Source organism: Chaetodon auriga, chromosome 1, assembly GCF_051107435.1.
Source record: "Chaetodon auriga isolate fChaAug3 chromosome 1, fChaAug3.hap1, whole genome shotgun sequence".
NCBI lineage: Eukaryota > Metazoa > Chordata > Actinopteri > Chaetodontiformes > Chaetodontidae > Chaetodon > Chaetodon auriga.
Window position 1 is genome coordinate 27986788 of NC_135074.1, and position 26584 is coordinate 28013371.

The 26584-nt window shown below is 41.6% G+C and overlaps 2 protein-coding genes across 3 annotated transcripts; one reads left to right on the plus strand and one right to left on the minus strand.

The window, feature by feature from the left end:
• Positions 1–4012: 4012 nt before the first annotated feature.
• On the minus strand, positions 4013–8179 carry arl14ep (ADP-ribosylation factor-like 14 effector protein). Its single transcript, XM_076738505.1, has 5 exons — positions 8006–8179; positions 6991–7186; positions 6764–6892; positions 6410–6450; positions 4013–4927 (listed from the first exon to the last, which is right to left on the minus strand). Exons 1-5 carry the CDS (start codon positions 8074–8076, stop codon positions 4699–4701), a joined length of 666 nt encoding a protein of 221 aa, XP_076594620.1. The 5' UTR covers positions 8077–8179; the 3' UTR covers positions 4013–4698.
• A 1328-nt stretch (positions 8180–9507) lies between these two features.
• nr1h3 (nuclear receptor subfamily 1, group H, member 3) lies at positions 9508–24712 on the plus strand. 2 transcript variants are annotated; one of them, XM_076733179.1, is made up of 11 exons: positions 9508–9676; positions 13217–13418; positions 15704–15785; positions 16238–16480; positions 17757–18023; positions 18182–18387; positions 21042–21221; positions 21578–21677; positions 22086–22199; positions 22368–22462; positions 22717–24712. In XM_076733179.1, exons 3-11 carry the CDS (start codon positions 15743–15745, stop codon positions 22861–22863), a joined length of 1395 nt encoding a protein of 464 aa, XP_076589294.1. In that variant the 5' UTR covers positions 9508–9676; positions 13217–13418; positions 15704–15742; the 3' UTR covers positions 22864–24712. The 2 variants fall into 2 exon arrangements, with proteins under 2 accessions (XP_076589294.1, XP_076589302.1); XM_076733187.1 differs by lacking the exon at positions 9508–9676 and having other exon boundaries at positions 13286–13423.
• Positions 24713–26584: the final 1872 nt, after the last annotated feature.

Consider the following 26584-nt stretch of genomic DNA (forward strand, 5'->3'; position numbering starts at 1 on the left):
TCCTCTCATCAGGACTCTGCGCATTGTTTGGGTGGAGCAGATACGATGTCAGGAAGATGTTGTTTAGGAACATGAATAATGAATACTGTATCAACAAAGTGCTGCACTTGAGCCGTTATTGCAGCAGGACCCTGTGCGATGATGATTGTTAGAGGAAGAGCAGAGCCAGGAGAGGAGCACAAAGGCAGGAAACAGGGAACAGCTGCAGTCCAGCACACAACCCCCTGAAAGCTAAGAGTTGGTGAAAGTTGTAACGGATCGATCTGAATCTGGCATTAATAGCGGCCGACAGAACTTTTTTTTGGCACAGTTCAGACCAAAGCTCTGCATCAATTGTTACATTTAAGTCGGACTCCCGCCTCTCTGTAGATTAATGCAACCCTGGCTTTGAAGCTCCATCCGTCAACAGAAAATACATTTTTGAAATGAACCCAAGTACATTTTCCTCATGAAGCAGCTGTTCTATATCACGAGCACAGGTGAAGTCAGCCGAGGCCCCAGAACGGTCTTCAGAACGGATCTCTGTTGGAGATAACAAAGTTTTTGAACTTTCTCTTTAGTTGTTCCAAAGACGTCAATTCTTCATTCTGTCTCAAAGGTGCTTTGAGTGACAGACGAGCTTCTGGTCCAAGACTCATGCAGACCTTAAACCACATTCTGATTGTATGTATCAAAGCTGGGCTGTCAGTCCTGCTGGTTCTGATCCTCGGGGTCCATTTGGCTCTTTCTCTTTAACAGTATACGTTCCTATGAAAGTCAGGTGGATAACCAGAAAATAATACTTTTAAAACTAAGTCGTCAAAGACCACCCAGTTTATAGGGGAGATGCACCGACATGGATATCGGATATAGGTTTGGTACAGATGGCTGTGTAGCTGGATCGGGTATCGGACACCCTTATTTTAATAAATAACAATGCACTACATTTATATTTATTTATATTTTGTTGCACAAAGTCAGAAAATGTTAAAGTCAGCCTGATGCTGCACACATGGAGCTTGGACTTCATTGTTGATGCTCAGCCTAATCAGAATGTATAAGTGGGATAATTTAGCTTTTTTCACATTTCACCTCATATCCTGAAACGGCCCCGGAAACATCTAAGAGACTTTCTAACTTAGCAATGAAATTTTGTCAAATAAAGTATTACACCATCCACTACAAGATTCATTTTGTGGTTGTTGGACCCACTTTAAAGCCCTTTATGTCTGAGTCTCGCCTGATTTCGTCTGCCAGAGGCTCATTGGCTGGGACGAAGAGCCCAGGAGACAAAGGGCGACCCTGTCTGCTCCATCTACTCAGAGGAAAAGCAGTGGACGTTTGTCCATTGGTGATAATTTTGGCTTGAGGTTTTTCATAAAGCGTACTGACCCCATTAATAAAGGAAGGGGAAAAAACAACAAAACTCAGCCAAGACCCTGAACAAATAAGGCCCTTCAATCCTGTCAAAAGCATCCAGAGTAACAGTTATTCTCCGCTCGGCCCTGGAGGTTTGCAAGTGATGATGTGAAATAACCTGCAGGCAGATGCCTTCAGAGTTTATCACTTTTGATAAGTGTCTACTTAGCCTGTTGGCTACGGCGTTATAAATCAATTTATTATCTGACTTCAACTGTGAGACGGGTCAGAGGGAAGAGAATTTAACGGCTTTTTTGTGTGTGTGTATCACCATAAATATAACCACAGATGAATCCCTGATTCATGGTGCAGCCCCGTGACTCAGGGCGGCTTTGAGCTTTGGGTGCTGCATTAATTACACCCATTAGAAGAGGAATGAGTAGACCCTTAAAGGAGAGTTTGGGTTTTTGAAGTGGGGTAGTATGAGGTACTTTTTCATGGCCAGTGTAGTCGGCACGCCTCCAGTTTGGAGAGGCAGCGGGGATGCTGGTGTGTGAAGTTAAGCAATGGACTGCTGTGGACGGCGCAGCAGCAAAACTGATTTTAGCCACCGAGAAAAATCAGTGTCAGTTTAAGTGTAAGTAACACTTTATTTAGTATCTTTTTTTAATTGTCTATTTGTTTTTTAGCTCTCCTTTTTATTCTGCTGCAGCTCTAACAAGTGAATTTCAGTGCCATGGGATGAATAAAGCCTTATCTTCAGTGTAGCCTATATTTAGAATATATTTGGTGGGTGGGGGTCGGGGGTGTCACATATATTACAATTAGTTTTCACTAGTACAATCAAAGCCTTGGATATCCCTAAATCCACTTTCCACTAGTAAGCACGTCACTGTGGCTGTCTTTAATTACCAGTCTGACCAGTGAGAGTAGAGGCTGAGATCTCCTGTAATTACAGACTCGAGTTTGGTTTGATTCAGTGTTCAAACGTCTTCGTGCTCTTTGGGTCCTGTTGCACCTTCGGTTCAGTGTGAACGCTGCAGGCTGAATATCTGCAGGCAGGTTTGAGTCCGGTCAGGTCGCTGGTGTCCTTTAATAGTGGCTTTTTTTGATCCAGCGGCTCCCTGGAGGTCTGCACTCCGCTCTCACAACGACCGCCGCAGCCGATATTTAGATGGACGTTTTATCAAGTTTACAGATGAGTGTGTTGCTCTGCTGGAGGGGAACGGACATGGACGGTCATGTAGTGGATGGCTTTGAGTCAGGATGTGATGAATTCTTCCCTGAGTTGAACTAAGGACTGCAGATTTTTTTAAGGTTACAGTCCAGAGCAGCCTGTTGTCACGACGATCTTCCATTAACGGCTGTTAAAAGCACACAGGCTGCAGTTTATCGTGCTTCCAGTGCAGAGCATGAAACTGAGTTTAAAGCTGAGTATCTTGCTAATTTTCAGCTCTCGTCCACAGCTGGGATTTCACCTGTGCAATGCGTTTGTTTCTGCTTGTTTGTGGTTTTTGTGTTCATTTAATAAATATGTGATTTAAACCAGTCGTACTGGTGTGAGTGAGGCACACCAGACTGAACTGTTAGGGTGCAGCCCTCCACTGAAACTACCACTAATTTATTCATTCCCACAGCAACTGGGCTGCTTTGTGTTAGCAAATGAAATTATGTAGCCTATTAACAAATGAAAGAATCTGCAGTGGCTCTGTGAGGCTCCACGCAGGCACAGAGGGGCTCTGAGCTAATGTGAGTATGCTAACAATAATATCATTAGTCTCGCAGGCATGCTGGTCACTGAACGCAGTGGACCAATGAAAACCTGAACCTGATGATGGCGCTCCATGATTGTAAAGTTATTACATTTCATCCTGAGGGGAACATGAAGGTCTGCATCACATTTCAGAAAATCCATCCAATAGCAGACAAGAACTTTCACTAAAACCAACACGTCAGCTGTCATGAAGAGTCACCTCAGCATGAAGCATCGGTACTGGGTTCACGTCCGTGCATCCAGCAGTTGTTGATTTAGATAAATTCTCATTTTCATGGTGGCGCTTGAGGAAAAGTGAGTGAATCATCAAAGTCACTTTCATCTTTTGTGAAAAATTTGTTTCGAGCCAATCCAAAAGCCATCCAGTCGGGAGTGAAGCGATGAGCTGACGGTCCACCTCGAACCATGTCGCTAGTGTGGCTAAAAAACACGACATGAAGGATTCTGGTCCAAAACGTCAAATATTCATCGTGGAGAACTTCTGACACGTGAATATCAGGTGACATTCAGAACTCAAATGATTCACAGCCCATGAAAATAATGACGTTACTCCTCCCATCAACCCAACAGTAATTAATATTCCTGCCAGCAGTCAGAGTGAGAGAGCAGTTGTCTTTTAGAGGCTTGTATGTGGTTTTAATGCGTCTCCTGTTCTTGAAGCTGGTGCAACGCAAATTATCCCACGGAGAAAATATTTTAATTTAAATTTGGAGTTTGGAGCAAAAACTTCAGCTGCTTTGATGAATGGCTTGTTTGCATCGACTCGCTCTCTGCTCTCATCGACTGGGTTTCATAAATATTAATAAGCTTCATTTATATGTAGCCCTTTCAAAAAAAGAGCTATAAAATGCATTACAGAGACAGTGGCAATGAAAACTTAGCAAAAATAACAGAACAGCATTCCTGTATTTATTTAATTTACATTTATTAAAACTAAGTTTTTGGGATGTCGTGGCAAACTGACAGCACACCACATTTTCCATGCAAGACCACGAGGACTTGCATTTCATTTCCACAAACATCCACCACTGTAATTCCTCAAAATTCAAACATGGCAGGACCACGTTTTCCAGCTGTCTCGCTGCCAACGTTCCCCGGAAAAAAGCAGAGGAGATGAAGGCAAAGCAACCCCGGACTGCGTGATGCGTGACCTGAAGCTGAGCTCAAGGACAGCGAGACGTGGAGAAATGAGACGATACTGTCTGAGCAGTTCTGCAGCTCTACGCATTTGGAAAGTGAGTGTGAGCAGAAGAGTCTTCACTTACTTGCAATCTGCAACCTCACCTCTAGATGCCACCACATCCTAAACACTGGACCTTTAAAGGGAACAGCAGCAACATTTTTAGAGAGACATAGTGTACATTCAGCAGCATACTTACATTGCTCTGCAGCATTTTCTACCGCAGGCAGCAGCTTTGAAAATCTGACTAATATCAGCCTGGAAGATTCCTTTAAAAAAAAAAAAATCTTGAATTTTCCATCCGCCTGACTGTGCTGCAGAGTTCAGGGAAAGAGCATGCTTTGATTCTCAAAAAGCGCCCCTGATACCAACATCGAGCATTGAAAGTCCCAAGAGTCCCTGCTGACTAAACAGCATACTTATTCCGGATGATCTCTCCACCCTCCACCTCCACCTGCTCGTAAAGCCACTTCCTGTCGCAGCGGCACTCCACCCCACACTTGCGGGAGCCGCATTCGGGGCAGGGGTAGAAGCAGCCCATGCAGTCCACATCCAGACAGTCGCACATGTCCTTGCTGTTGGAGAGCAGGCGGCCTTTGCTGTCGTACACTCTGCTCTTGGCTCCGATGGCGTGTCTGCAGGCGGGAGATGAAAGACCGACATTTTGAAGCATTTTTCATCCTCTGTGGTTTTCTTTAATTACTGTTTGTTTTATTCATATCTGACAGTATAAATTGATCACAACTGAATCTAAACTCTGTATAAATTTACATCTTTAATGGTTCAGGCCAGTCGGCAAACACCAGTCTGGCAGCGACAATTAATATTACGGACCATTCACCGAGGGGACGTTTTTTTCTTTGACAGCATTATGAAACGATGATCAAATCTACTTTCACATTTAATTAATCTCATTAGCCAGGCCGGCGCCTAAAGGAGAACCACCACCTCTGACTGCGCCTACAGGACACTGATACAGTCAGATTGGGATGTTCAGTGTGTTCCAGCTGCTGTTTGATCATAAACGTTCCCTAAACCCGCCTCATCTAGTCCAACATCAACTCCTGATCCATACATATGGATTAATTAGTTACGCACTCACTAATTGTTCTCTTGAATCACAATAGACACCATCTACATACAGCTTAACTAGACAGGTCATCTCTGTCCTCTGTACTGCGCCCCCTGTGGCCAGCTGTGGTACTGGACAAACAAGGGAGGATGATAGAGCTGTAGACTTTACTGCAACAAATATTCTGGATTCAAATATACAATCGAACTGTGAAAAAAAAGCCATCCAACTGTGAAAATGAATATTCGACTGAGGGAAAAAAAGCAGCATTACTGTGGCGGCTGTTGCTTGTTCCTGAGCTGCTGCACTGAATGCACTGCATGACGGACAACAGTCACACATCCAGAGTTTTTGTTACCGAGTAATTAGTTGTTGTTTTTTTTTACCAAGAAAATCTGCTGCAGTCTGACATATTTAAACGTCTCTAGTCATGATGTCTGTTAAAATAATTCCAGAGTCAGATGTGAAACTATTCCAGCTCTACACGCCGTTTTCCTTCGCTGTTCTCTGCTGTCTGCCTTCTCTCTCGCTCTTCTCTCGATTCAGTGAAATGTTGGAAAGGCGGTTTGACAAACTGGCATTTTGTACTTTGATTTTTACATTCTGGCATTAAAACATTGAGTGATCATTTTTCCTGCTGTCAAAATCCATCGTTTCTCTGCCGAACATATCTCACCTAAACTGCCTGCGTTTGGTCATTAATGTCACAAAAGAGAAACACATCACAGGTCACATGACGAGCGCAGAAATGTAAGACGTGCCACCATTTGTTCGAGTCTTTTTGTGTGTGAAGTCAGTGATGGCTTCATTACGAATGGAGTCAGAAGAAGAAGCAAGTTTTCCTCTTCAGCTCAGCATCTTTCCACCAAACCAAACCAGTGTCCGACAGAAGCAGCAGCAGTTTTATCTGAGATGGGCTACGTGTTTCAAAGGCCTCTCATTCAAATCACAAGCAGAGATAAAGAGGAGAAAACTGTAAAAACACACTTCTACTGTACAAGTCAAGCCGCTGTCAGAAGGAATAAACACGCACACACTGTCTCACCTGTCAGACATTTGCTTTCCTCCACGGGCTCCTCGTCCACCCTGTGACAAAATAAATATATTTAAATTTGAATTTTCAAGAGTTTTTCAGCCCTGTGCCTTCTCCTGCATGCTTAGTACAGGACAGGTGAGGCGAGGGGCATTCAGTTGGTTGCAAACTGCAACCTCACTGCCACCAAATCCTACACACTGGACCTTAAAAGATTTAATTTTTTCTTGCAGGTTTCAGCCCTTTTACTAATTTAAACTTAAAGTATCCTTCAAAACAATAGTTGTTTGTAATATACATGCATTTGATAGTCTAACAGGTAACATTATGTACCCACAGTACGAACGGCGGTAACAGAAAACTCACCCTGAAGCCTCCTCTCTTGTCTCTGCGCAGACTGCCAGCCTCTTTTGCTCTGTCTCGGTCTGCTTGTGTTCCCATTTGATTCACAATGCTTGGCTCCTTCGGTATCACCCCCCTTTTACGAAGTTCAATCTGTGGAATTATCACACTTAATGTAAAACGATTGACTTTTTCAGACCAAAAACAAACTGTTAGCGGAGACTAGTCTTTACAGTCATGTGAAGACACACCTTTGTGGAGTCCTGGCCATGGGTGAATAGAGTGGGCACTGCATCCTCCCTCAGAAACTGTTTGCCGTTGTAGTCCCTGAAGCAGTCGTTCCGGAAATGCTCTGAGCACAGGCAGGTGTTGGCGGTCGGGATGAAGTTTTTCATCCCCAAGCTGTGCACCCATTTGCTGGCAAGTTCAGGCTTGCTGAGCGGGAACCTGATAGACGGGAAAAGGAGTCAGCCTCGAGACTAACGGCCCGATGGAAGCAAAGAAGACGATAACAAATAAATCCTGAACACCCTAAACAAGCGTCAGTGTACATGTTACAGCTCAACTGGTTGACCGTCGGGTGTGTTCACATTATCAGGCTGATTTAAGAAAATTCAGCATGATGAAATACAGCAGTGGAAAGAGCTGCAACTTCCTGTGTTACTGTATTTTTACTCAAACTTTGTGTTTTCGTGAATAAACTCAAAATGTTCATTGATAATAAAGCTACATGCTGCTATGTGTGGCTATGCTGTACATTTAGGATCAGTTTATCCAGAAATGTGTCAAATGACACACTGTGCTTTGAAATGGTGAATGTTTGTGCTTTGTATTGTAAGTAGATGCTCTGTCAGTGCGCTAGCTCGGGTCTTGTTTAGGCCCGGTTGGTCCGGACTCATCCCCGCGTGGGAGACGGCGGCTATTTCAGCAAACACGCACACTAACAGCAGAAAAGCTGACACGCGAGGTAACACTACGATTTAAATGGTTAGTAAGATGTGGCTACAATAGCTACGGGAACAAGCGTTAGCTCACTGGCACCGTGGTAAATTATTCCAGGACACGTTCGTTTAAATTGCAACTGTTGTTTTCACGCTACTTTAAAACTTTCAGTGGCCAAGAGGACATATCGTCAGTGACTGTATTAGTTAATCAGTTAAAACTACATTGTTATTCACGTCGGTTTCTAAATTCTGCCAAAGCTAACGTGAACATATTGATAGATCGGTTGTACCAAAAACTTCCTTTCAACCGGTGAAAACTTACCTGTAAAATCTTATTTCTGACCCTTTAATAAACTTATTGTTGCAACCTATTGCCGCACAAATAACAGGCATGGTGTCCTTTTATCGAAACTATGTGATTACGCAGAAAATTGTGCTGAAAGCGTGCAGGAAAAATCCGTACGACCCGCGATTGTTTTCGTTCGGCTTCTTCTTCGGCGGAGATAAATTGTACATCCGCTTCAACTTCCTGTTTTGCCATTAACGAGTCTGCCCTCTAGCGGCGGCTCAGAATTTATACTGAGGTTATCTTTTCTTCATTGATAAAGAAAAAGAGTGTGAACAACTGTAGGTGTGCTACAGTAATAGAATTTTCAGACATTGTACTTTGAATATTACCATTTTGGCTACTCATACTGCATCTCAGAGGGAAACTTTTTAAATACATGACTTTTACTTGTGATGACATCTTTGATCTCTATTGAAGCATGGCACCTTTACTGAAGTAAAGGAATACTTCTTCTTTTTGACTAAAATGACATCATTTAGTGTACATCAGTACATAAAAGAATGTGTGGGTGTGTGACAGATGTTTCTTATAGATGAAACAGGAAGGGGTTTTCTTTGGTTGTTTTTTTTAGGGCCAACCGAGAAAACCCCACCGTGAATATAAAGCAGATTTGCAAATTAATTTTTTATACTTGGGGTTTGAAAAAAAAAAAGTTGTGTAGCTAAAAAGGACTTGTTATTATTATTATTTTAACTATTTTTCTGCTATTTCTTTTTCTTGGATAGTCATCATAAGGGTCGTTATGCACAGGGTTTGTGTGCCCTGAATTTGACCTTTAAGGAGCATTGTAATGGTAATGTACTCCCTGTCTCTGTAAAACGTACATACAAAAACTGCCTATGGCCCTCCCTTTGAACACAGCTGTTTATCATATCAACCTCTAATTTACAAGGCTGGAACACCACCAACCAGACAAAGTGGGCAAGCGCCCCAGGCCGCAGGTTCACTGTGTGTCCGTTGATTTAAGTTGATTGATTAAAGGTTTGTCAGGAAATTTGTACCACTAAAGTACAATGTCAAGAGTATCATGGCCATGTCTTATAGAGGTTCCAGTGTCAAAATTAGTTTTACCACCTGTATATTTTTTGTTCCCGTATGGTGAATATTCCTAAATAAATGACCATGGCTAATGCAAAACATCTGGAGTCAGTTAACAGTACTCCATCACTGGAGTAGTTGTAGTTTCTGGGGACCCAACAATTCATTTTTACCCCCAAGCTTGGACCAAGCACCCTGATAGATGAGTCTGACCATATACACTCAGTGTCTTGTTTTGACAGTTATATGTCATATTATATTTTGCTTTTGGAACCTAAAGTTTCTTGTATATGAGTGTAAAGGTTACAGCTTGATTTGGGGTCCCTGCTGGGACTTTACATACTCAGGATGTCTGTAAGACTAAACACTGGGCAGCAAACTCCCATAGTGTAGCTCGGCTCTCAGCCTGATGAAACCTGTCCCCTGCTGCGCGAGCCGCAGCTTGAGCTACCCGGGGCCGCTCAGTCACATGATACAACTACGCTGGCTAGCGAGCTAACATGCTAACATGCTAGCACTGGTAGTCCCAGCTGCTGTCAACAGCCACGAACGGATGGAGTAGCTTGCCCGAAACTGACAAGTAGTCGAAAACTCGTGAAGTCTCTGGCAAGTCAAACAAGTTTGCTTTTTGTCATGTTCGTGTCCGTGATGTGAAGTTAGCCAAGCTAGCTAAGTTGAAGTTGTGAAAAGGGAGTTCCTTTCGAGTGCGGGGGTGTTAGGCTAACGTTAACGATATTGGCCTTGTTTGGATTGACTTTGAAGCTAATCTCACTTTAACGTTCACCTGTATTTTGTTAACAAGCAGTCTTTCAATGCTAGCGAGTTGACGATTGACGCACTCAAATGTTGTTGTCGTTAGCTAGTGTTTTCAAGCCGAACTTGGAGCTAGCTAACGACATTTGTTTGCCTCTCCTACCAGTTAACTGACAGCGAGGCTGGTAAACTAATTTGGCTAATGTTAGCAGCAAGTCTGTGGTCAAAAGAACAACCACAGACGCTGAATTGTCAGCATAAACGTTATGAAATGCGTCTGAAGTTGCTGCTTGGTCTCTCAGATGTTTACCGAACTACACAATACGGTTGCGAAACAGCGCTAACGGTTTTACGTAAAGCGTTAGTTGACAGTGGTAAGCCTTTTTAATACTTAATCAGTAATAACAATTAAACATGTCAATAATTGTCTTTGAGCAGTTCGAGTCTCAAGCCAACATATTCACTATGTGATTTTGACTGCCGTCAAGTCTGATTAAATGTATCTTCAACTTCTTTCTTGGTAGTGAACATTTTAATTATTGATATCAACAATTAGCTAATTTCTTAGAAGTGGAAATGTTCATTATAGATGTCTGTAACATATTTACATCTTGTCGGCTGACATCATTCAGCTCACTTACATTTCATATCTGTGTTTAGAACCAGTTATCTATAATTCAGGTTTGACCTGTTGTTATTCCAAATCTACGGATCCATATAACTAATGATATGCACAACTCAATTCTTACTAGTCAAAATGTTAATTATTGATATCAACAGTTCGTACCAGTTGAAATGTTCATTGTGGATATCTACCATTGTTACATTACAGATAACACACATGGAATCCTAGATGTCTAAAATTCAATTATGACTCTTCAAAATAATATAATTGACGATGGCATGGCATCAACAAAAACAGAACTGCGATTGTAATAAGTGAAAAATAAGATTCGCATTAGCAACTATTATATTTGAGATATCTACAGTTCCTCTCATAACCCACTGTTATTCTTACTGGGGAAAATGGATTTACTGATACCCATAATTAAAGTAAAGATATCTATAAATCAGTTTTAACTGGTCGAAATGTAATTTCTGCTTGTGAAAATACATTTGTAACAAGGCAAACTTGTTTTGTAGATGTCTTAAATTAATATTAGTCCTAATTATATTTTGACATGTCGAAATGTCATTTCCACGAGTGAAAACTAAATCCAGATGAGTTAGCCCCGCTGATTAATTGTTTAAAGGGCTTTCCGTAAATTGACAGCTAACAAACTAACCACCGAACCACCTAATTTAGCTTGACAGAGCAGGCCAGGCTGTGACTGTTTGGTCTTGCATCTTGCTAAAAATGCCTGTTTGTCGTGTGTGTGTGTGTGTGTGTGTGTGTGTGTGTGTGTGTGTGTGTGTGTCTAAACAAGGTTTTAACTGAAAGCCCCTAAACATCTGTGGTCCACCCACACAAATGGTTTTTCTTATTTTGCCCGAGAAGTCGTTCGAGACTGTTGCACCTGCTGTCAGTGCAGGATGACTTACATCTTTATCATTTTCATTAGTCTGGTGACCTTACATAATTCCCAGCACAGCTCCACCCAATGTTAACCTGGGCAGAGATTTCCAGTGAGAAGAAGTGAAAACATCTGGGTGGGTCTGCAAGGCCTCGAAGCACTGAATGTACTTCTTCTTCTTCTTGGTGGGAACGTTGGTTCATTTTGGTGCCTGTGACTCCTGAAAGCACTGACTCTTTGCTTTCACACCAAGTTGTTGCTGAGTATGGTAGTCCGTCTTTGCTTCACCGGAGAGAGTTACATCCGCTGGTACTCTGAGACTTTGAGAAAGGAACGTTTCCCACTCAGCCATGCTGACTGTATTTGTACACTCGTGTTTGGTTTACTGACTGAGAGGCATTCATGAACACAGCTTTCTCACAATCACTCTGTAAGGAACCAACATGGTCGCTGACAGTGACTGGGACGATGTTGCAGTTTTTTCAGACTTTATGTCCTCCGCACAGTGCCGTTAAAAAGACTGCAACTAAAAATGATCATCCACTACTCTGCTAATTATGTTCTTTATTGATCAACATGTCAAAAATGATCATTATAATTTCCCAACGTGTACAAAGATAGTTTGTGTTGTCTAACCAGTAGTCCAGAATCCAAAGGTATTCAGATAATAATCATAGAAGACAAAGAAACCAGCAAATATTCTCATTTGAGATGCTGGAACCAATACATTTTTAGTATTTTTGAAGACAAATTACTAGTTTACTATCTGAATTGTTGCAAAATAATTTTACTATCCATCAACTGATTGATTAAGTGAGTGATTGTTTCAGCACTCCTTGCTAAATAATCTCAACTCAGTAGTTATATTTACACTTCTTGTCTTATAAGGGGTCTGAATTTCAATGTCAGCTAAATATTGTCTGAGGATTAAAAATCTATTTGAATTATAAGATTATCATGGAGCGAACTGTGGTTTGACTCAGACATGTCAGATAAAAACTGGTCCTGTCTTTGAACTCAGATGCTTAGGTTTGATATTGACTTGTGAGATATAATCCTTTATAGAAAGCGATGATGACTGCACTGTTGTAGCCATAACCGTTTGGGTTTTATTCAGTGCTGTATCGATTTTGTTGGTGCTTTCATTTAATTTCCAGTCTATGAAAACATGCACATGGACAAAGGTGGCTGGCTGATAAGACGCAGGGGACATTGGACTTGAGCAGAGAGTTAGGGGTGGGGAGGACATGAGTTCACAGGCAGAGTAGAATGGTTTTACAATCAAAGAACGTAAATTCACCCAATAAAAGCAGATACCTTTGATTACTGGACCCGTGGTCTATAAAACAGATTTGAGAGCTTGTGTAACAGAAGTCAAACAAGTTTCGACTTACAATCCGCTGTGCTGACATGGCATTTGACGTATTGATTTGTGGTTTCTCAATATGTCAGTATTAGACCTGTTCTAAATCTCAGTGCCTCCAGGTTATAGTCTTTCTCTTTCAGTGACCTGACTGACGCCTTCAAGCTACATGTAATATTTGTGAATTTTCATCTCATATGCTTAGTGACATTTCTGTGACAAAGGCTGTGAGTGGTAATGGCCTTAAAAGATTGGGACCTGAGGCAGCGGATGACAATACTGCTCATAGTTTGAAAGAACTGGAAGAAAGATGGAATCATCTTTAGGTGTCTGAGGCTATTTGAGTAAAATGCGCTGCTTAAATACTCAAAGAGGCAAAGGCTGGAGCACCACAGCCCTGTAGGGATTTAAGAGCCGTGCACATGACCAATAGTAACCTCTTGTGTTCTCTCTTTCACCCTCCCTCCCTCCCTCCCTCTCTCTGTTTTCCCTCCTGTCTCCCATTGGACATTGTAGAAGGGGACTCGTCTCCTTTCCTACTCACTCTCTTCAAGATATTGAGTCGTTAAACTTCCGCCAATAGGCCACAGGGGTTTTGGCATCCCCAAGGTTCCTCGGGCAAGCGAGTCTTCCATCAGTGCAGGGATATCGACAGACTGAGGTTGTGGACTCACATGGGCAAGATGGATAGGCGATAAATAAGACATCAGCTTCAGAGGTAAGGTCAGTTCAACACTATGCCCGTCGCAGAGTAACTCTGACAGTTCAATTTGAGTGAAATGGGGCTTTGTATTGAAATGTCCTTTTTGTTTTTATGGAGGCGTCAATTGATGTTGTTGAGAACAAAATGCTTGATAATTGCAAGTGGAAATGTTTTAAATTTTCATGGAAAAGTATAGGTGATTATTGAAAAATTCCAGTACAATTTCATTCTGTCTTTGCAGCAATTTGCAATGCTGCTGTTTAGTGCTGACATGGATATTTTAAAGGCAAACAAAGTATTAGTCATAGCCATGCTTTTTCTCACTTTAGTGTAATATTAGCCAACATTAAGTGCACACACTCACAGCTGGTGTTATATTTAAAAAAGTCACAAGGTATCTTGTTGCCAACAAGTGTCATCTTGCCATCATTATTACCTCCCGTCTGAAAGCTTTTAACTTGGACAACTGCAACAATAACTGCTTTACTGGTTTCATGTGGTGTTTAATGCTTATTAATGCGACTTGGAAAATTTCTTCTTATGGTTTTCCTCTTTATTTATCGCTGTTGTTTTTTCATTCTCTTCTATCTGTCTAGTGTTGAAGGTGCCTACCTTTATGATCTTTATTGTGAGTGTCTTGAGTAATTTCATTGGATGATTTCTAAAACTCAGTAAGTTTTAGAAATCACTGCAGGCTGGCCCCTGACATCAGCGTTTGATTTCCATAGTTGACAGGCCAGTTGTCATATATAAGTTGTTTAGAATTGCAGTGATATTGGGTAATGGTATCTCATATTTTAGTGACGAAAAAGTGACATCACAAATGTTACATAATGCAAAGTTTGTTTTTTCCACACACACACACACACTCCCACGCACACATACAGAGGTGCACATAAATGAATGGGACTAGTAGCTGGCAGCCCAGCTTTACAAATTAGGTAATAATACTGATAGACTACCACTAGCAAACCAAATTTAGATCTCACAATCCTGAACTGATTCGCTGCGTGTGCTGTCAGAGTACAGCCATTTTTTTTTTTTTACTATATGCAGAAAACAAGGTAAGCCTGGAAATGGCTCTTCTTTTTGAGACTACACTCAACAGTCTGAAAAGTTTTGTAAAAGGTTTTGAAGAAGGATTTCCTTTCTGTCTGTCTATTCGTTTTCCAAACAATGTTTTCAATACTTGGGAACATAAGCTGCTATTATTTTTAAGCAAGTACAGAAGTGATTGCAAATGGGATCGCCAGCAGGGACAACATAACCTCTGTGACACAGTCTCCATATAATTTGAACACTAGAAGCTTATCATAAGTAGTACGGATATTACACCTGTATGCCAAGTAGGTTGGCACAGTGCATTTTGTTGTATTGAGAGCCCTGTCTGTGTCACGGTGATAATCACTATCTGTGAATTGGGTAGTAAACAGAATAGCCTGTCATAACTTCATTTACAATAACTGATGTTCCCACCTGGTTATTTAATGCTCCCCATTTTTATATCAAAGATACATTACAGTACAAATAGAATACAGTTCAGCTAAATCAACAGCTCTCGAAAACAGTTTCAACAAAGGCTGAACTTTACAAGCTTCATAAGGGAAAGATTTATTGCAGAACTGTTGCATTAGACTACATTAGTTCTAGTAAGGTGGACCTGATGGCAATTGATATAACAGGAGTCATGAATTTGGCATAAAATGGACGTTGAAGCACAGTTCTGTATTATGTGACGTGATAATAAACTTATTAGATATTTTTATAGTAGTCATTTGTATTTGTCACAATAAATTAGAGAAAGCCTGTGTTTTTAAACTGGGATTTCCTTCTTGCAGGCTGGTTAAGAATAGCCCAAACTCATGCATGTGTGTCTGCTGAATCAGTTTCCTGAAATGCATCCATATGCGCCACATGACAAACTTTCATTTCTGCTTTTGGAGCCAGTTGGCTCTCCTGTACGCACATTTTTATGGGCAGGGTCTGAGTCAGTTCCACTTGTCATATTTTAGATCTTTCTAAGAAGTGATTTATGCTGTGTAAGACCATAATTGCATTGACATCGATGTAATTTAACCACATCCCTGTTTTGAATGTGTGCACAGCCTACATAGGATTACTGCACACTATCTACCACCATGTCAACCGATTTCAAATTTTTGCTTCAGGATATTTTCTTTTTGCTTGATGAATTTTTTGTGGTTATAATTTGCTTTGTCTTAAACTAAACCAAGCTTTACTTTACAATTCTGGCTTTGGTTTGGTTAAATTGCTGTTTTGTTCTTGTTTTTATTGCACAGGTACATTTGATTTCGTTATGACAAGCTGCTGTGCAGAAGATGTCCACGCTGTCTGTGACTGATATCCCAGATGTTGGTCATGGTAAGAGGAACCATCTCTGTGTTAGTGCACTGTGTGAGGTCAGACTGGACAGAGATCAGTACATCTCTTCATTTTACTCTGCCACGAAGTTTGTTTAGCATTCTTGTTGTATGCTCTAAAAGTGGCTATCCAGTCTGGTCTGTTTATTCTGTTATCTATAATTTTGTTAACCTAAAAGCGACATGTTGATTAATATGTTAATAAAAGTTAATGCATGGTTGTCTGTTGAATCAGTTTTCTGAAATGCATCCATCTGTGACCCATGAGGTCTGAGTTCTGCAGCCTCAGAGCACAGCTGTTTCATCAAAGTAGTATTTATTCCACGAGTATTACATTGTTTGAGTTTCTGTTGTGTACCAGCTTTGGTTGCTGAATGTCTACGTTTCTTTTGTCCGTCACAGTGTTACAGGGTGATCGGTGGTTGTTTTGAATGTGTTTGTGTCCTCTGTCAGATGAGAGTAAGGTGTTTGACGGGGCCTCTGAGCTGCAGCTGGACTGCATAGTTGAGGAGAGCAGTGGAAGCGCCACAATGAAGCATGACGGCCTGCTGTCACTGGCTGACCTCTCTCACACAGATGACTTCCCCGTCCCCCCTCATAATGGCCCTTCACTGACTGAGATGAGCAGCCCTCTGCCGATAGAGCCCAGTGACATTAAGCTGGATCCAGCTGCAGGTGACACATCTGCCAGCACAGGTGAGGGAAGAGCACTTACTTTAAATAGATGCAGTACACAACTTTTAATATTGCTGTCAAGAACAGATGTTAAATTTGTATCCTTGTTGTATTGAAGGAAAAAAGATGTTAAACAAAAAAACAGCACATTTAAACTAAACTAAAACAAATGGCACACCTCTTGTTTAGAGGTTGTGTTTCTGGAAAAACCATGTGTAGTGTCTGTAAATACTGCTGCTTTAGTCAACATTAGTCACCGCTGATGGAAAACAGGGCATCGCTGATTGCATCAGCAAGATGAAGATGAATTGAGAGACTTGAGAACAGGCATCAAGAGGTAGTCAAATGGTGATCTGAACATTTCACTGAAGCATAGTTTCGCTGTCAGCCCCTGATATACCTGTTTTTAATCTGGAATCAAATATAGCGGTGTGTGTGTATGTGTGTGTGTCTGATGTGTTTCCACAAGAATGTCTGTGGGTGTAATTGGACTGGCGTGACATCGTCCTCAGACTCGACTAACCAGTACTCTGTATGCCTGTGTGCTGGGGGACAGCCGTGGCCTGAGGCATTCCCAACATCTCAGGAAAACCCCATGGGAATTTCTTCAAATTTGGCACAAACGTCCTCCTTGAGTCCATTTGGACTCAAGGAGGAACTGATTAGATTTTGGAGGTCGAAGGTCAAGCTCACTGCGACCTCAACTGTCCTATGTGGTTGGCAGATAGGAACACCTGTAAAACTTAGTGTAGTCTTTTCCAGTAGCCCTGCAGCTACTCTTATTTTTATGAAACTTTTGATTATTAATAGGCCTCAGGAGAGTTTGATGCAGCCCGCCACTAGTTACAGCCTTAAAAAGATCAGGTTGTACACTGCACTGGTAACTCAGTGCATTTATTATGTCCCAGCTGCAAAGGTTGATGGAAGTAATGTGAATTTTCGCCATGAAACCCTTTTTTGCATTAGAAATAAAATGTATTTTCTTTGACTGTGCAAATGATCTGGACTCAGAAGACATATGACAGGATGTGTGTCACACTGTGAATTTGCATTGTATATCTTGCGTTTTGTGCTTGCATATTTGCATACAGAGCTGTCTCTGACTTATCTCTGTCGAGATGGGATGCTGAGAAATACTCATCTTTCTTCATTCAAATGAGAGGCAGACATTGCCTAGCCTCCAGCACATATCAAATAACCCTCTATATACAAGCTGCTGCCTCAGAGAATTTCCATAACTGAAAGTGATGAAAGTGCTTAATGTGGTTTATCCTCTCTGTTTTTCATGTGTGTATAGATGGTCAGCCAGTGAAGAGAAAGAAGGGGCCTGCTCCGAAGATGCTTGGCAATGAGGTGTGCAGCGTATGTGGTGACAAGGCCTCTGGTTTCCATTACAATGTCTTGAGCTGCGAGGGCTGCAAGGGCTTCTTTCGACGCAGCGTCATTAAAAGTGCCCAGTACTCCTGTAAGAACAATGGCCGCTGTGAAATGGACATGTACATGCGCCGCAAGTGCCAGCAGTGCCGCCTGCGCAAGTGTCGGGAGGCAGGCATGCTGGAGCAGTGTGAGTGTCTGAATGCCAAATGAATCAGAGGTAGAGAAAAGCTGGATTCCACTGCGTTTTGCCATGTGGGATTGCAGCTAGAATGAAAATCGTGACAACATCTTACGAACTCAGGGTTTGAGCTTTAGTCAAGATGTGCATCCCTCTTTGACCTGTAGGTGTGCTCTCTGAGGAACAAATCAGACTGAAGAAGATGAAGAAGCAGCACGAGGAGGAAACGGCCCGCACGTCCACAGTGGTCACCCCCACCCCTCTGCAGGAAGCAGCTGCACTGGATCCACAGCAGCAGGAGATGATCGAGAAGCTGGTGGCCATGCAGAAGCAATGCAACAAGAGGTCTTTCCTTGACCGACCAAAAGTGACGGTAAGTGAACGTCTCAGAGGACAGATGTGGATTGTTTTTGACCAGTCTCTCATTGTCTCTCATGTAATACCAACCAAATAGTGATCAGTGAATTTATTGCTAAATTAGGCCTATTTAAAAATGCGGCTAAAGAAAGTAGTCATAATGAACTGGGACGTTAAAATTAGCTTAATTTAAAGAAGTAACCGGTTGCATTCAGGGTAGGTATTAAATATGGGTGATTGGTAGACAGCTGTGGGTGAAAATATACAGAGGGGTGACAAATTAAAGGAATAACCAACATAAAGTGTCTTAGTAAGGTGTTGGGTCACCACGTGCTGCCAGAACAGCTTCAGTGCACCTTGGCATTGATTCCACAAGTGTCTGGAACTCAAACCATGGCAGCAAAATGTTCCCACAGCACAACAAAACCGGATCCCCTCACTGTAAGGGCCAGGCATTGAGGCCTGCTCTCTTGGTGTATGCCACACATGCACTCGCCCACAGAATATGGTGAAGGATGACTCATCTGATCATATCGCTTTTTTTCCTCTTCTCTGTCGACCGGTTCCTGTGTTTGTTACACCACGAACTCTCAAATGTTTATGTAGCTGTCAGTAGACTGTTCTTGCTGACTCAGTCTGATCACACACTGCATTGACGTTCTCTGTCACCTGAGGAAGAGTTGCTCCTTTGTTTTTCCTAATGCATCACAGGTATCAAACCTGTGCTGTCGACCACAATTTCCAACCCGGTTTGCTGAAGTCTTTCCCATAGATCTAAATGCAAATGGAACTTCAGTCACTGTGCTGCTGCTGGTTCAGGGAAAGTCCTTCCAAGGAGTCTGTCCAACACTGTCTTCTTAAGAGGAGGCGGCTCAGGCTTATCTCCATTTGCAGTGGTCTGGCTGGTTTACCGGCTGTTCTGCTGAAGGTGTGGGGTTACTGGTACCTGCCACCCCCCCATCTGTTAACTCCACAGTGAAATGAAATGAAAGTAAATGTAACAGAGACTTGGGTCTCTTTTTTTTTTTTAGCACAGAGGCAACACTTCCAAGATCTACATTACACTGGAAGACATTTGGAAAAAATATAACAAAAATCACTGCACACATACAGAGAGAGTGTAAAAGAAATACCTGGCTGTATTGCAGCTGCACACCTTTCTCCTTCAGCCTGGAATCTGGGGTCCAGCACAGTGTCCTCCAGCAGGTAGCTGTATTCACAGTGTATCTGTCTGAAAGGTTGCTCAGTATAGCTCTCTTCACGTTGCTCACAGTGAGGGGGTCTTTAGTGAATTCCATGCTATGCTCGATCATATCCTTTAAAGGCACAATGAGAGGCATAGTTGAGTTTGTTCCTTAGCAGTATGGTGGTGTTTTTTTTTTATTTCAGAAGTTTGAGAAACCTCTCTATGTCCTCAGCAGCTCTGACGTCTGAGCCTTCCAGACCATCGATTTCATGGGCATTTTGTCAGTCTTCTGTGTTCAGGAGAGCTCAGCTGCTCTCTGTCTGATGCCAGAACAGTGGTGGCTGTTGGGCTTCGTGGAAGAAGGCTGCAACCGGCCTCGTTTGACCCAACAAGCAGCTGATGCGGGCTGCACTCAGACCCTCTTGGGTGGCCAAGTTTATTGTGTGGGCAAAACACTCGATGCTAGCCTGTCCTCTCTCACTGCAACATCTATATTTCTCGTGTTGTCTGTATCAACAGCAGTTCTGTGATTAGCCTTTTATAAGCTCCCATTCTGTGACACATGATTTCAACACATCAGCATTGTGGACGCCAATGTGTGTTTCAAAAACAGGGCAAGTTTAAAGAAGAACACCCTACATGTCCCCTCGCTCAGATCAGTCAGATCACACTGCCATCATTAATAACTACTGTTCGTGTAGTTAATCATTCTCCTGTGACGGTTTCACACCGTTTTGTGTGTTATCAGCCCAAATCCTGTCACACCTCCAATTCGAATGGGATCATGCATCATCAGTTTGAGACCGTCACTTGCGGCTGCCATGTCTTCACACCTTGATACAGCTACTGGTGCAAGTGATGTACGATGTCGAACGAGTGAAGTCAAAAGCAGATGTATTGTAAATCATTTTTTGTTTGAATCGTCACATATTTGGATCACAAATTTACTTCTTGCCAAGTGTCATTACATTCCCAATGAACCCGACTTCAGAGCCACTTAGATGTGTCTCTCTTGCCATCTTGGTACAGAATCAGGATCAACTGGGCTTACTCAGCATTTTAATACATGCTACAGAGCATGATTAAATGGTAATGTTTAATTTTACCATGCAATGCACCCCTGTGGAAGCATCTGCTTTTGTTATGTTTCTTAATTTATTCTGGTTTTTCCTTTCGTTTGTCACCCATCTGTAGCTGCTGTAGAGCCACACTGTGGTTACTGTGTGACGGCTGATGTGTTCACTGAGAGTCACAGACATCCGTCATCAACTGTTCTGGTCTAAGTGTATTTGATTAGAGCGTCTCTGTCCAGGTTTAATTAGCAATATTCTGTGTTTGTTGCTTAGCTGTTGAAAACACATCAGGGGAATGTTTACTCAGTGCAAACCAGTTCATACGTGTGTGTGTGTGTGTGTGTGTGTGTGTGTGTGTGTGTGTGTGCGTGTGTGCGTGTGCGCGTGTGCGTGTGTGCGTGCATCAAACAGCCGTGGCCACAGAGTCAGGACTTGCAGAATCGAGAAGTGCGTCAGCAGCGATTCGCCCACTTCACCGAGCTCGCGATCATGTCGGTCCAGGAGATCGTGGATTTTGCTAAGCAGCTTCCTGGTTTCCTGGAGCTCACGAGGGAGGACCAGATTGCTCTACTGAAGACCTCTACCATTGAGGTTTGTCACGGTTTATCTTGAAATATTATTTGTTGTAGCTCTAATTTTTGAAATTTTAGTTACTTAATGTAAGGCCTTGCAGCTGTACATCATTAGATCATTGTTACTTGAATGCATTTCATTTGAACTAATTGCTGGAGCTCTCTAGAAAGAACAATGAGCTCATTTCTAAATATGGCAGTAAGGTCATAATTCTTTACAATGTTAGCATACAAGACCGTAGACATGCTGCTCCTCAGTCATGCTGTTGTACAAACTGAGTTGTGACCTGTACAATTCTGACAGCTTCTTTGAATATCTCGTAGTTTGACTGTATAACGTTATTCCACTCACCGACACGTGTTTGTCTTCTTCAGATTATGCTGCTCGAGACATCTCGGCGTTACAATCCTGCTATTGATAGCATCACATTTCTGAAAGATTTCAGCTACAATAAGGAGGATTTCGCCAAAGCAGGTATATTTGCTCATTTCTGCCTGTCAAATGTTTATGGAAGATAAACACAGACATTCTGTATTCCATCTGCTTTACATGCTGTTTAGAAATAAGTATAATCAGACTAAACAAAGTTTTGCATGTTTTCTCTCAATCTAAATATTTACTTCATACTAGACAGTCACCATCCGATATCAACTACAGCATATGAAACTCATGTGTATTAGTGTGTGTAGTGACAAAGGGGCATGTTTGATTGGTGATCTCTATAGAAAAATAAACACTCGTTGGTCTGACTTCACTGTTTCCAATAATTCCACTCCTTCTGCTCAGGAAACCCTGAAGCTCAGAGTGTTTTATTGCACCATATTTCCTTCTTCTAAGTGATTTTTTGTTTACTTGTCCCTCTCTCAACTCTCACCTCCTCAGGGCTTCAGTTTGAGTTCATTAACCCCATCTTTGAGTTCTCAAAAGGAATGAATGACCTGCGTCTGGACGAGGCAGAATATGCCCTGCTCATCGCCATCAACATCTTCTCCGCAGGTCAGAATTCATAAAGTACACAACCTGCAGTGAATCCTCAGTAAACAGAGTGAAAATGTACTTAGAGCTCATGCTGCCCCTGTCACTTCTTCAGGGGACAAATCAGATAGACTGTAATAAAAGAGATTAACAGGTGTCTGTTTGTTTTGTTCTGAAAACTCTGTTTAGATCGGCCAAATGTGCAGGATCATGATCTGGTGGAGAGGCTGCAGCAACCCTATGTGGACGCACTGCGCTCTTACATCATGATAAAGAGACCAAATGTAAGTGCCCATTGGTTCACGTAACCTCCTGTGACTGACGGTATGTCAGCGTAACCTGGGTATCGTCATCACAACAAGCACATCGGGTCAGGGCTGAGGTTACACTGTTTTGTTCAGACTGGTGGGCGGTTTGAATAGTTACGAGAACGGCATGTGAAAGGCCGTCGTTAGAAACCGTTTTTACTGTAATGCAGCTACTACATGTGAGCCACAGTAGTATTTTATTTTTTTAATTGTTGCAATGGTTTCCTCAGGATCACTTGATGTTTCCCCGTATGCTGATGAAGCTGGTGAGCCTTCGTACACTAAGTAGTGTCCACTCGGAGCAGGTTTTTGCCCTTCGCCTCCAGGACAAGAAGCTTCCACCGCTGCTCTCTGAAATCTGGGACGTCAATGAATGACTGCAAACCTGATGTCACACTTTGGCTTCGTGAAGCCTGAGACAGACATGACATCGAGCAGGACTCCTCTCTGCCCATCCGGTCAGGGATTGGTTATAGCGTTGAGATTTTTTTTTTTTTTTTTTCCTGGTGGGAGGAGAGCATCATTGCCCTTTGCTCTCAAACAGACTGCTAAATGGCTTTGTGTTCAGAAGGAGAACCATGAACACCTAGTTTTCTTTGAGCGTATTGTTCTTTTTGTGTAGATGCTGACATGATTATGGCGATATTAAATACCAGCATCAGGCTCTCTAGCCAGTTATTGGATTTAATATTTGTTGAAAGTTACGTCGATCTCTAGTGCAGTTCTATACTCATCCTCTGAGAATAATAATCAGAAATCTCTGAGCAGGTCTTGGCTGTGGCTGCCTCAAACATCAGGATTACAGCTGCACATTCGGTTGAAATTGTGATTTTCGCATTCGTGCAATAGGTGGAAATGGATTCAGTGAAGCATGAGCGGACCCAGATCTGCTGTTAACTTTATTGATGTTAGGCTGAAATGGTTGGCCATCTGGTTGGTATTGTGCATCGTGATACGGCAACAAATAGTGCGTGTTCCTTTTGGAGTCAGTGCAGGGTTCAAAAGGTTGGTGTAGTCGCTCAGGTAAAGTAATGTGAAGTAGACCTCTGGGAATTGGAGGCTTCTTTAATTTCTATTAGATTAATTTAGTTCTTCCAAGTGCATAAGGGACCCTTTTGGTCATTTATAGATGCCCATTAACTTTCATGTAAATTGTGTATTTATTTTCACAATACAACTGTATAGAGTGCACACATGAAAAGTATCCACAAGATTGTACAATCACATACTAACGCACAAGAAAGTGAACCTCTGCAGGTGACCGGGAGACGGCGCCCTCTTTCACAGGAAATGGTGATGCGACTAAATCTTTTTTCTTTTTTTTTTTTTAACACGGAGCACTGGTACCTTGAAGTGGGCGGTACTAAAGTGTCTTCAAATTCCATGTAAAGATTAAATGTTGTTTAAAAAAGGAAGTCAGACTATCATCTCTGTGACCCTCCTGTCAAATAATAAAAAAACATCCTGACAAAGTTGGATTCTGAAATCACAATGGAAAGGATTGCCTCTATTAACAGCTGATTCGTCATTATGTGTGTGAGATGTACTTTTATTAATTTCATTACAAAGCACTATAGTTATTTTCATATTTAATTTTGTTGTTTTTTTTTAACACGAGCATTTAAAGGTGAGAAATATATGAGCAACATACAGGTAGTTTGAACAGGATACGGAAAACTTCACAGCCTTTTATTTTTGATAATATACTGTATGAATAATACTGAGGAAAAGTCGAATACCTGATGGGAAACCATCTTGATTTTAAAGGTCTACCATAGTGTTGAATGGGTACTCCACACCAACAGCTTTAACTGGTCAGACTCTGGAACTCACTTAAAAACTACCAAAATCTTTATTAACAGGAGCAGAGAAAAACAGGAAATGAGTAGAAACATTAAAACTTTAGGTTATAATAAACTGCAGAGATTTCGATGTTTGTGTTCATGCCCTGTTTTCCTGTGCAGTGTAAACTTGAATTGCATAACGGCTGATAAAGGAATGTCAATGCAAAGTCAGAATTGTGAAGTTTATTCTCTCTTCACACTCGTGTTGCATCAAGAGGGCTAAAAACTGGACTACGTGATGCCATTGCAGCCCGTTGTTAAATGAAAGTAGTTTCAGTGCCAGTTAAAATCAGGCATTATACATGATTGTAATTCTTTTTTACCGTTTTCAGATACAATTTCTTAATGGCTGTTAATTAATAAAATTCTATTTAAAAGCTAACCTGTTACATGATTCTTCACATAAGCACAGAAAGTCGTCTACACAGCTCACAGTAACACAGACACGAGCGTAACGTCCTCTATGCTGACAGGCAGGCCGAGTTTTAGTTCAATCTGAATGAGATAATCTGGATCTTGTTTGTTTTAATCATTTGAATGTCAGTGTTCGACTTTTGAGGTCTTTTTTTCCTCTTACTTCATCCACCAGTGTCTCTGTATTGCATAATGTTTTATTTTTAATTAATGACCAGCTATGGATCTCCCAGATGGTCAAACTGTTTTTTAAGAACAGGCCTTTTTCACAGCACATATTTTCACTCGTCACAGTGGGAAAAGCACATGTGTTACTAATACCATTAGAAAAAATTGCTCCATTCAAGTATCCCAGTAAGTCATGTAGACAGTTAGCCGCCATGCACAATACCAGGACTCTGAAACTGAAGTAGCCAAAATGAATTCAGCCATCATTGATTGTGTTTTCCTACTGTGACATGTTAAAAAGTTTGACTCCATAGAACAGGACAGGAACATGTGTCTTTGAAACCCAGTTGAAACACATGAAGGCAATACTGCACTGCTCACTAATTCAACCTTTAAAAATGGTAAAAACATAAATTAGAGTAAACTCCCATGGTTGTATTTTCCATTCAGTTCCACTATGATATGTACAATAGACTTTTGTGTTTCATTTTGTTGATTCAATGATCTAACGGCGAACTGGAGCAGTAGACCATAATTCACTGCTTCTGCCCGGCACGTCTTTGACCTAGCTGGACGAACGCTGGCTCAGTCTGATTTTAAAGACCTGACCTCTTGCACCATAAAGATAAAACATTGTAAAGGGATGACGCGCAGCAGGCTTCACCTATTGGTTGAATGAATACAAAGAGTGGATGTTTTCCCTCCTCGTTCTTTAATGTATGAGCAGTGGTACGGTATGTTCTTGAACCTGCAGAATCATCACAGAAACAATAGCAACCAGAGTGTGTTTCCTCCTCTGCCCTGTTGCTTGAAAAAACACCTGATGAAAGGCTCCAGTTAGGTAATCCTCTCAGTTATGCAAGACAACATGAAGTTTAATTCCCACCTTCAGATGTACTGTGCTACATCGCTAATTTGAAAGTTGTCTGAATTCAATGTGAAACTTTAAGAGGACTGAATTATGTTTAAAGTATAAGAGAATCGCTTCCTGACGCACACTTTTCATTCAGGAGGAACATGAAGGCAGAAGTCAGTGGTGTCCTGACATTTTCTGACCACACATTGCATCAAGCCTTTAACCTTCCCTCTCACAATCTGATTTACTTCTTATTGATGCTCCAAAATGGGAACATGTTTTTGTTATTGATTTTCTTACGTCCTTCTAACCCTTTAGTACCATATTTAATGGTTTTGGATCAATATTAGAAGAAGCAGATTAATGCAGGAGTGTGCAGCATTTTGGAACCGTGCCAGCACATTGTTTCAGTTGGATATACAAAACCTTCTCGTGGGTCCCTTTGCGATGAGATGTGAGGTTTACTTCTGGGTTTTGGTTTGCCGCTTTCAGGGTACTTCTAGCCAGACTGTAACCATCAAGTTTAAAACTGGCCTCAGTGACATTGGGGTACATTTTCCACCATGTCCCGATGGAATCCCATCATTATTTTGTGATCAAATGAGCAGAAAGCATCAATTGTTGACTCTTAATTCTTGGTTTCTTACTGTACATGTTATTTTGATGCTGTAGCTGTTGAGTTTTATTGTACTGTATATACTGTAATTGTCATCTCTGATCTCATTTAATTCCTGTCTTCAAAGGGTGACACTGTAAACATTATTGATATATAGAAATGCAAACCTATTTTAATACTTGTAACTCCTGAAGACCTTC